At 40.9% G+C, this 12,180-nt stretch overlaps 1 protein-coding gene across 8 annotated transcripts in view; it reads right to left on the bottom strand.

Annotated features, from left to right (window-relative positions):
* Positions 1-12,180, bottom strand: part of LOC109936216 (1-phosphatidylinositol 4,5-bisphosphate phosphodiesterase beta-4-like) — a 537,830-nt gene that overhangs the window by 84,842 nt on the left and 440,808 nt on the right. For all 8 annotated transcript variants that reach the window (XM_048601091.1, XM_048601092.1, XM_048601098.1 and 5 more), the window contains 2 exons: positions 9,909-9,958; positions 7,191-7,256 (listed from right to left, as the gene is read on the bottom strand). In XM_048601091.1, coding sequence (XP_048457048.1) covers positions 7,191-7,256; positions 9,909-9,958 — 116 coding nt within the window. The remainder of the gene's footprint in view (positions 1-7,190; positions 7,257-9,908; positions 9,959-12,180) is intronic.

Raw genomic sequence — 12,180 nt, forward strand, 5'->3', positions numbered from 1 at the left:
AGCTAAAGGGGTCGAAGGATATGGGATTGGCTGTCTGGCAGAAAGCAGAGAGTGGGGTTAAAAGGGTCTTTCTCAGGATGGCAGCCGGTGACAAGTGGTGTTCCACAAGGGTCAGTGTTGGGGCCACAACTTCTCACTTTATACATTAATGATCTACATGAAGGTACTGTGGGCATTCGAGCTAAGTTTGCAGACGATACAAAGATAAGTGAAGGGAGAGGTAGTACTGAGGAGGTGGGGAGGCTGCAGAAGGATTTGGACCGGTTAGGAGAGTGGGTAAAGAAGTGGCAGATGGAGTACAATGTGGGAAAGTGTGAGGTCATGCACTTCGGTAAGAAGAGTTGAAACATGGATTATTTTCTAAATGGGGAGAAAATTCAGAAGTCTGAAGTCAAAGTGACTTGGGAGTTCTAGTCCAGATTGTCTCAAGGTAAACTTGCAGGTTGAGTCAGTAGTGAGGAAGGCAAATGCAACTTTGGCATTTATTTTGAGAGGACTTGAATATAAAAGCAGGGATGTACTTCTGAGGTTCTATAAGACTCTGGTCAGGCCACATTTGGAATATTGCGTGCAGTTTTGGGCCCCATATCTCAGGAAAGATGTACTGGCCCTGGAGCGGGTTTAGAGGAGGTTCACAAGAATGGTCCCAGGAATGAAAAGCTTAACATATGAGAAACGTTTGAAGACTGTGGGTCTATACTCAATTGAGTTTAGAAGGATGAGGGGGGATCTAATTGAAACTTACAGAATACTGAATGGCCTGGGCAGAGTGGATGTTGGGAAGATGTTTCCATTGGCAGGAGAGACTAGGACCTGAGGGCACAGCCTTAGAGTAAAGGGAAGACCTTTTAGAACAGAGATAAGGAGAAACTTCTTCAGCCAGAGAGTGGTGAATCTATAGAATTCACTGCCACAGAAGGCTGTGGAGGCCGGGTCATTGAGTATATTTAAGGTGGAGATAGATAGGTTCTTGATTGTCAAGGGGATCAAGGTTGATGAGAAAATAATGATACTTTGGTTTGTGGTACCTAGTTGGGTACAGGGAGAAAGCAGGAGAATGGGGTTGAGAAACTTATTAGCCACGACTGAATGGCGCAGTAGACTCGATGGGCTGAATGGCCTAATTTCTGCTCCTATGTCTTATGGTCTTAAAACAGGAACAGGGGACTGGGTTAGATGACCAGCCATGTTCATATTGAACTTATCCTGCCCCTGTTTCCTACGGTTTCTACATACATTTGAATGCACTTCAAAATACATCTAACTCATCATCATTTTTGCAATGTAGGAAACACAAGTGCCAATTTGTACCCAACTAAGTACCACAAACCAATGTATCGTTATTTTCTCAGCAACCTGTTCAGAGCTGTTCTGACACACCTGTGGAGCAGCTAGGGCTTAGAACTCAGACCTCCTGGCCCAGAGGTGGGGACACTACTACTGTGCCAAATGGGCCCCAAACCAATACGTAACTATCTTCTAATCAACCTGTTCAGAGATGATATTACACGCCGCTGGAACGGGTGGGATTGAGCTGAGGCCTCCTGGTTTAAAAGTAGACACACTACCACTATGCCACAAGAGCCTCCTAAAAAAATCCAATATGTAACAATGACGAGATCATCTGCTTCAGCTGTTGTTGAAGGATGAATCTTGGTCAAGACACCAGGAGAACTCCACTCTTCATTGGTGAAGTAGTGTCGTCGGAGCTTTCATGTCTGCACTACATAACAAATGGTGCCATTGTCTAACACATGACCTGAATGACATCACCTCTGACAGTGCAGCACACCTTCAACACTGGCATTTGCACATCAATTAGCACTGCCTTCTCAAATCTCTGGAGTAAGACTTGAACTTTCCGACTAAGAAAGGCAATGGGTCTAGCCACTGAGCAGCAGAAGAAATTAGAAGTTTAAATGAGGAGGGGATAGTTAAAACAGCGAAGAGACAAACACATTGATCCATTTATAGTCATCAGTACAAGTCAGTGACTTCGGTATTTTATTGCTTAGAATTTGTTCGCCTGGTGAAGAACACGCATCCATAAATTAATTTTGTTATTCATAATAAATAAAGACATAACCTGTTGAAATAAAGTTAAGTCCCAATCATAATCTTTTGAAATACTCAATCATTTCTACTGTCCTGAAATTCAGAAAATTTTCCAGGTATTCGGGGTCACCTAGGAACAGCAAATATTGGGTAAGTCGGAGTACATGTCTGTAAACTAATCTGTCCAGCTTTTCTTCCATTTAAATGAGACCGAGGGAAAACTCACCCTGTATCTGCAAAACTTAAAGGGCATTCTGAAGAAGGGTCCCGACCCGAAAAGTCAACTTTCCTGCTCCTCTGATGCTGCCTGGCCTGCTGTGTTCCTCCAGCTCCACACTGTGTTATCTCTGACTCCAGCATCGGCAGTTCTTACTATCTCTGAGGGCATTCAATAGTCGTTTAACCAAAGGTAAAGTCATCATGGACTTACCACAACACAAAGTGCTCTCTCAATAAAGAGAAACAACTAATGGTGGTTCAACAAGGTCATCTATGTGTGGAACTAGAGATGGGAGAGACACTAAATGAATACTTCACATTGATTTTTACTGTGGAGAAAGAAATGGCGAATAGGGAACTCGGGGAAATGAATACTGATGTCTTGAAAGCAGTCCACATTACAGAAAAGGAGGCACTAAAGGTCTTGAAATACATAAAGGTGGATAAATCTCCAGTACCTGATCAAGTGTATCCCAAGATGTTGTAGGAAGTTAGAGAAGAAATTGTGGGACCCCTAACAGAGATATTTGTATTATCTACAGCCATATGCCAGGTGCCAGAGGACTGGAATTTGGCTAAAGTCGTGTCTTTATCTAAGAAAGGCTGTAGAAGAAGCTTGGGAGCTACAGACTGGTGAGTCTAACATCAGTGGTGGATAAGCTGTTGAAGAGGTTTCTGAGAGATAGGATTTACATGCATTTGGAGAGGCAAGACTGATCCGGGATAGTCATCATCGCTTTATGCGTGGGAAATCGTGTCTCACTAACATGGTTGTGCTTTTTGAGAATGTAACCAAAAACACTGATGAGGGCAGAGCATTAGATGTTGTGTACGTTGACTTTAGTAAAGCCTTTGACAAAGTTCCACATGGAAGACTGATCAGTAAAGATTTTCACATGGGATTCAGGGAGAGTTTGCCAAATAGATACAAAATTGGCTCTATGGTAGGAGACAGAGTGTGTTGGTGGAGGGTTGTTTTTTGGACTCAAGACCTGTGACCAGCAGTGTTCCAGACGGATTGGTGCTGGGTTCACTTGTTTGTAATTTATATAAATGAATTGGATGAGAATTCAGGAGGCATGCTTAGTAAGTTTGCAGATGACACCAAAGTTGGTGATATAGTGACAGTGAAGAAGGTTATCTAAGAGTACAATGGGATCTTGATCAATTGGGCCATCAAGTGGAGATGCAGGTAGACAGGGTGGTTAAGTAGGTATTTAGTACGCTTGCCTTTGTGGCTCAGACCACTTAGTATAAGAGTTGGGACGTCATTTTGAGGTTGTACAGGATGTTGGTGAGGCCTCTTCTGGAGTACTGTGTACAGTTCTGGTCGCCTTGCTATAGGAAGGATATTATTTCATTAGAGAGGGTTCAGAAAAGATTTACCAGGATGTTGCCGGGACTGGAGAGTTTGAGTTATAGCGAAAGGCTGGATAGACTGGGACTTTTCTCACAGGAGCGTAGGAGGTTGAGGGCTGACCTTATAGAGGTTTGTAAAATCATGAGGGGCATAGAGAATGTGAAAGCAAAGGTCTTTTCTCAAGGGTGGGTGAGATCAAAACTAGGGTGCATATTTTTAAGGTGAGAGGAGAAAGACTTAAAGGGATCTGAGAGGCAACTTTTTCACACAGAGGGTGGTTTGTATGTGGAATGAACAACCAGAGGAAGTGCTGGTGCAGGTACAGGAACAACATTTAAGAGACATTTAGTTAGGTACATGTATAGGAAAGGGTTAGAGGAATATGGGCCAAATGCAGACAAGTGGGACCAGTTTAGTTTGGGAAATTTGGTCAGCATAGACGAGTTGGAGTGAAGCATCTGTTTCCATACTGTATGACTCTATAACTTGAGGGTCACCTCAGGCGAGGGGAGTAGTTGAATAACCTTGGACATTGCAGAAACTGAACCCATGCTGTTGGCATCACTCTACATCTCAAACCAGTCGTACAGCTAACTGACCCCTTGTGTAACTAAAAAGTAATCAGTTATCGAGAAAAGGCAAAAATACAGATTCCCTCTCGAATGGTGAGAGACTAGGAAGTGCTAAACTTCCAAGGTGCCTGGTGTCCTTGGTTTATGAGTCACTGAATGTTAACGTGCAGGTACAGACAAGCAATTCAGAAGGCAAGTGGTATGGTAGCCTTTGTCCTGAGAGGATTTGAACGTAAGAATAGAAATGTCTCATTATAACCCATCTAAAGCCTTGGCGAGATAACACCTGAAGACTTGCTTGCAGTTTTAGTTTTGTGTGCCTCCTCCTTATAACTCACAATGCCTCTTAGGTTTGAGTTGTCAGGGCAACATTTCATTTACTTCCCTGTCCAAGTCATTTATGTATATTGTGAATAGCTGGGGCCACAGCACTGATTGTTGTGGCACACCACGATTAATCATCTGCTGCTTGGAAAAAGACCCATTTATTCCCACTCTCTGTATCTGGACTGTCAAACAATTCTCAGTCCACACTGCTGCATTACCCTCAAACCCGTTTGCTTTAATTTTTTTCACTAGCCTCTTACGTGGGACCTTGTCAAAACTGTTTTTGAAACTGAAACACACACCCGCTGATTCTCCCTTATCTATTCTCCTAGTGACACCCCAGAAAAACTCCAGTAGATTAGTTAAGCATGATTTCCCTTTCATAAACCTGTACTGACTTTTCTAAACCCAATAACTTTTCAAGTGTTCTGTTATCGCATATTCTGTAATAGACTGGCAAATTTCCCCAGGACTGATTTCAGGCTACCTCATCTGTTTTACACTGTGTTTTCTCTCCTTTCTTTTTTTGAATAGTGGGGTTTTAATTGCCTCCCTCCAACTTGTAAGAACTGCACTAGAGTCTATTGAAAGATGACCACTAATACATTAAAAAATGCCGGGTCACTTTCTTTAGTAATCTCGTGCGCAGATTATAAGGACCTGGGGATATGGCAGCCTTCAGGCACATTAATTTCTAATTAATTTCAATTAAAGTTTCTTTAAAATTGCGAACTTTCTAATTTTTAACCTTATTAAAGAGGATAAGTTTTGATGTTAGTGAAAGGCAGAGCAGGACTGAAGGGCCGGAGTGCCTACTCCTGTCGTTTTCTCTCCGTCGTTACATTCCAACCCGTCTGTCATGAAACAAAGAGCAACTGAGTGATTCATGGGATTAGGGGATTGTTTCATGAAGAGGGTTTGATTGGTCTAGACCCATACACCTTGGAGTTTAGGAAAATGAGAGGTTAACATGGATGATAGTATAATTTTAGGGTATGCAGGGTAGTTTGATCTTGGTAGGATAATAGGTTCGCACAACATCGTGGGCTGAAGGGCCTGTACTGTGCTGTACTTGTTCGATGCTCTATGTTCTAACTCATTGAAATATGTAACATTATTAAGAGGGTTCACAAGGTGGACGTTAACAGATTGCTCTAGAACATTGGTCACAGTCTCAGCATAAGGGTGTCAATCATTTATGACTGAACTGAGGAGAAATTTCTTCATTCAGAGGGCTGTGGCTCTTTGGAAATCCCTACCACAGAGAGCTTGGACGCTCAGCCATTCAGTATGTGACAGACAGGGACCGACAAAGTCTTGCGTATAGAATTAATTCAGGGGCATGGGGATAGAGCAGAAAGGTGGCATGGACGTAGAAGATCAGCCATGATCTTGTTAACTGGTGGAGCAGGTTTGAGAGGCCAAATGGTCTACTTCAGCTCCTTTTCATGTTCTTATAATCTGCTATTGCCACATATGTGATCTTTGCCCTTCACTTCATTAGTAATGAGCAGGGGTAAGTGCAATGCAGGTCAGATGATAAACCATAAGTTGAACATTAAAATACGTACTTTATTATTCTTCAAGCACACAGGCATGGTGGCTCAGTGGTCAGCACTGCTACCTCACAGTGCTAGGGACCCGGGTTCGATTCCACCCTTGGGCGACTGTCTGTGTGGAGTTTGCACATTCTCCCTGTATCTGCGTGGGTTTGCTCCAGTATCCTCTCACCATCCAAAGACATACAGATTAGTAGGATTGGCCATGCTAAATTGCTTTGTAGTGTCCAAGGATGTGCAGGTTAGGTGGATTAGCCATGAGGGGTTCTGGGGATAGGGTGGTGGACTGGGTAGGATGCTTGTCAGAGGGTTGGTGCAGGCTTGATGGGCCAAATGGCCTTGTTCCACACTGTATGGATTCTATGATGCTATTAGAGGTATTAATAGCCTGCTCAACATGATTAATTTTGAGTCTTGTTACTCCTTACAAAGGCAAATTCATTCAATTGAGACAATTTTACCATGTGCATCTTGCATCTGTGCTTTTACTTTTAGGCAATTAAATGATTGTTTCACACATTGTATTTTTCAGAACAGGTTGAACTTATTTGTTGCATAAAATCAGTTCTTAATCATGATGAGGATTTGAATTCTCATTATGGAACAGTTAAACTAAACATGAACTATTGCCGGGCTTGAAGGCTTACATTATAAGGAGTTATTACACAAATTGGGGTTGTATTCCTTCCAAAGTCAAACATTAAGGAAGTGTTATGGTCTAAGTTTTCAACAGATTAAGAGAAGTAGATAGGCTAGATACAGAGCGCCTGTTTCTGTTGGTTAGGGAATTGAGTACCAGGGGACATAGTCTAAAAATCAGAACTAGATCTTTATGGAGCAAAATTAGGAAACATTTCTCACACAAAGGATGGGAGAACTTTGGACCCAATTTCAAAAAGAAGGTAATTATGCTACATCAACGTTAATTTTGCACCTAAGACTGATAAATGTCACTTCTGAAAAGAACTATGGAACAAAGACAGGTAAACAGAGATCAGCCACGGACCGGCAGTGATCCCTTTGAAGTGAGGGTTAGAACAGGTCTGAAGGCCAAATGGCCTCCTCCTGTTCCTGAAAATGTGACGAGCACATACATACCTTGGCATGCTTTTTCTTTAATGCACTCAGTTCTTTTTGCTGCTTCTTCAACAATTTTAGGTAGGCCTATAATATCAAACAATAAAATGATTTTAATTGTTTGCAAGAAAAGACCACAATTGCAATGGGAGTTCAGAAAATGCCCTGCTTTGCTTTAAAGAGGCTATATCAATTAGCCCATTGCATCACTGTAACACAGCCCTCTTTCGTACCTTTCCCTTTATTTTGTGGTCCTTATTTCCATTTTAGTTATTACCTGCAAAAAGTTAACAGAATGTGATAAATTTTGAGCAACACATATATGAGAAAAAGGCTTATAAGGTTTTTATGTTTCACTAACCTGAAGGACATTGCCTGTCTAACAGGGCCAATTGTTCTGATGTGTTTTTAACTCACTGTGACATTACAATTAGCAATGTCACTGTTAAATAGCTGATAAAATGTCATGACTTGCTTTACCACTTTAAGACTCATCTGAAGCCATTAAATCAAACACTGGGGATATAACTTCACCTGCAGATGCAAAGGCTTGGATCTCGTGGGGAGTTTTGATGGTGAACTGTCAAACATTTGCTGTCATTAACCCTCTAAAACTCATTGCAATGAGCATTAGTGTGACTAAACATTTAAGTCCTGAGTTTGCAGTTAGTCATTTATTCCCTTGCCTTGGGTTACACTGTGCGCTACACCCCCATCTCTCTGGAGCTGGCAATGAATGAGACCAGTTATGCTGCTCATGCATTGGTGTTAGAAAATTTATAAAGAAGTTAAAATTGTGTTCAATGAATTGTTAGTGGAATTTTAACAGCAAACTGAGTAATAACTAATGTTGAAGAACAGATCTGGCTCTGGGGGAAAACAAGATGTTGCGTGCGGAGTATTGTTGAATGTCCTCATCATGATTAGTTACTGAATTTTTAGAAGTTACTTTTAAAAAGAGTCTAAATATTCCACCTTTGCCTAATTCCAGTGTATTCTGGTCTTTATTTCACTGTGTAAAATGTTTAATATGTCATTTGATTGTAAGTAGTTTTAGTTTCCGGCTAAGCTGCCTGTGAGAATTCTTCAGTTGCATGGTGGGGGAGGTCAGGTTTTTGCCACAGAGATTGAGAGGTCTCCCTGCATTTTTGTTCAAAGCCACTGCAAGTACCCACGCTTCACCTTAGATAGTAAAATTCCAAACCAAAATTATATTCATGTTATTTCCAGTTGTCTTTAAGAAAAAAGTCTATTCTTCCTCTCTTTCTTATTCCCTGCACTTTTCTTGGTTCTAAATTAAAATTCCACTGTTCTCACTCAAATTTAACTCCATTTCCTCAAACCTCTTTTTTAAAAAATAAATGTAATGATTTTCTTTTAAAGTTTGCACATTTCTTTGCCCCATCACCCTTTAATGAACAGACTGTTTACTGGTTGAAACGTGGCTTTTAAGGTCAAGTTTCTGAGGACAGTGGCTTGGCTTTGTCCTAAATGTGACAAAGTAAACCTATGACATGAAATTGAAAAATGCTTAATGTTAATGCTCAGAGACCGCAGTGGTCAAAATACATAAGTATGTAACAGCTAAGTGGATGTGAGGGAGAGGGGAATAATAAGTTATGTTGATAGACTAAGATGAGAAAGCATGGGATACACTGCTAGCATGGACAAGTTGGACTGAACGGTCCATTTTTTGTACGCAGTTATTTCTTTCTAATTTTTGGATCGTTCTTGGCAGTGGGCAATTTTCTACTCCATAACGGAAACAACTATTTTCCCCAGATCCTTACAATTTAATCAGTGAGAATAAGGTTCCATTATTTTTGAATTAACTTAACAAGACCTTACACTGAATAAAACATGTTTTGAAAATTGCTGAGAACTGTGACATGAGAATTAAATAAAGAATAGCAGACACCAGTAAATGAATTGCAGAACATTATGCCCACGGGTGTTTGTCAAGAAATGAGTAAAAAATAGGCTTAGGCTCTGGACATAGACCGGTGGACAAAGCTTCAAACTGTGACATTTTTTATAGTCTATTATGAAATGTGGACATTGCTGGCTATGACAACATGTATTATCCACCTTCTGTTTCCCTTTAGAAGGCAGAGGTGAGCTGTCTTCTTAAACTGTTGCAGTCCATGTGGTGTAGGGACACCTACAACGCTCTTAGGAAGGGAGTTCCAGGATTTTGAGCCAGGAAGAATTTTGAAGGAAGGGCGATGTATTTCCAAGTCAAGATGGTGAGCGGTTTGGTGGGGAACTTGCAGGTAGTGGCGTTCCCAAATTTCTACTGCCCTTCTAGATGTTTGAAGTTGAGAGCTTGGGAGGTGCTGCTGAAGGTGACCTGCTATGCTTCAAAAAAAAAACCTAACTGGCTATAAAGCAGCCTAAGGATATGCAAGGCATTATAAAGAAAAAAAAACTCACTGCCATTGCTTCAGCATTCCTGAGCCAAAATTTCCTCTTAATAGCACTACAAGGGTATCTACAGCACATGGACTGCAGCGGTTCAAGAAGGCAGCTCACCATCACCTTCTTAAGGTCAATTAGGAATTGTTGGCCCTGCCATTGATATCCATATCTCAGGAATGACTAATGAGTAATATGTAATAATGAGTAATAAAGTATAAATAATATAATAAATATAAATAATAAACTGATAAAATAATAATGAGTAATCATGAGTAATAAAGTAACTTTAATGAGCCTTTTAAAATGTTACATCAAAATTACCTTCATCTGCTTCAAGTCCTCAATATTCACCTGAGGCACCAGTGTTATATCTGTAAAAAAAAGTTCCAGCTATGATTATTCAGCATCACTAAACTCATTCCCAGTTCCTTAAGCATATTAATAGTCCAATAAAACTAATTCATTGTGATATACAAGACATGTTCATAATATTAAGACACTGCAGATACTGCTGTACACAATGAGAAATAAAGGGACAACTCAAACACTTAAAGCCCTGCTACCTAGAGTGAAATGATAAGATGTTGTGAAGTTTCTAGCTAAATATTTGTTAAGTAAAAGGTATTAAGGGATATGGACCAAAGGCAGGTACATGGAGTTAGGCCACAGATCAACCATGACCTCATTGAAGGCTCAGGGTTCGGAATGGCCCACTCCTGTTCCAATGATCTATGTTCCTGTGCAAGTGACTTCAGTCGGCACCAAGCAGCGTAACTGGAAATAAAAATCTGTATTTGCATATTGCCTTTCACAGCCACAAAATGCCTCACAGCTAATTAGACACCGAGAAAGACATTGTTCCAATGTTGGAAAATGTGGGAGCCAGTTTGCATAGAGTGTGGTCTTACAAAAAACAAGGAATTAATGGCCACACAAATTATTTTTAAGTCAGACACTAGATTTAACATTCGGCAACTACACAGAAATGATTAGGGATGGGGAAGTGGGAATGTCTATGTTTTAGTCATCACTAAAAAGAAAGAAAGTCTTGGATTAATACAATGGCTTTTTTGAGAATATGACTTCCCATTTCACAACCAATTAGGAATGCTCATTTCCTACTCAGGTTACCAACCTTCTCAACCTCTCCCCGCACCTTTGATCTGTTAACCCCCAGGTTAAACCACCAGCAGTAAGTTGTCTCTTGCTCGAATGAGAGAGGGGCCCGATGGTCCAGTAGGACTATGGTGACTTTACCTTTCACTCATATGCAAATTAACTCAATTATCAAAACAAAACTACATTAATGTATGATAATTAAGGATTTCTGGGCCATGGTAGATACATATCAATGTCACGGACTGCCAAACACCCTGTGGAATATGACCATTCCTGCATTGCTGGGTCCACGCAAGTGGCAAAGTACAAAATCATATTGATACATTAGAAATCATCATAGAATCCCTACAATGTGGAAGCAGGCCATTCAGCCCATCAAGTCCACACCGTCCCTCTGCAGAGCATCCCACACAGACTTACCCCCCCCTCTCCTTAGGCTAATCCACCTAGCCTACACATCCCTGGACACTATAGGCAATTTAGTATGGCCAGTCCACCTAACCTGCATATTTTTGTCCTGTGGGACAAAACCGGAGCACCCGGAGAAAACCCACACAATCACAGGGAGAATATACAAACTCCACACAGACAGTCACCCGAGAGTGGGATCAAACCCGGGTCCCTGGTGCTGTGAGGCAGCAGTGATAACCACTGAGCCATGTGATAATCGTTAGGGAGATAAACAATTTGAAGACCTCACAGAAGCAAATTTAGGCCTCTGAGAGTTTTATAATTGGTGACAGTAGATGTGCAATTGTAGCAGAGTGCTAATTTATTTCCTGTTCCTTCACGGGATGTGGGTGTCACTGGCAAGCTCAATCTTTGTCGCACAACCTGACTCGCCATTGAACAGATTGTTCAACCACATTGTTGTGGGTCTTCATAACAGTCCTGCAGTTTATCAATGAAACAAGCATCTGAGCCATAAACATGCTTGAAAAACTCTTTATTTTTACACCACAGTTAAAATACAGACAAAATAAAAGAAACCAATTAGCTTAACTATGAAAGAGATTGTCAAACACTCCATGGAATATGACGATTCCTGCATTTTTTGTTCCATGAAAATGGCACTTGAGCACTTTGGACAGTCACAATTTTAAAACATAGCTCTTGATAAAATCTGTGTAAAATTTCTATCCAATGTTTATGAGCAACACCACCACTAGGTGGAGCATTGCAGTTTGCGAGTAGCTACTTAACATGCTGCTTTGGTGGTAAGTTGTGAGTTAACACAACCACATCTCTTGGTGTCAATAAAGTGTCAAAAGACAAATTCTGAAATCAATGCTTAAAAGCATCTCTAAGAATGAATCGCAGTGATTTGGCAGCCAGGCATCAAGACAAAACAGGGTCGCCAGTTGCATGGTACTGAAAGGTCATTTATAAAGGATTGCAATATTTTCCATCTTAAACTTTGCAGGAGCCACCTGAATGTTAAATGTAAGGACTGTAGTAGATCGACTGGGAGGAA

This window comes from Rhincodon typus, chromosome 9 (assembly GCF_021869965.1).
Source record: "Rhincodon typus isolate 14 chromosome 9, sRhiTyp1.1, whole genome shotgun sequence".
NCBI lineage: Eukaryota > Metazoa > Chordata > Chondrichthyes > Orectolobiformes > Rhincodontidae > Rhincodon > Rhincodon typus.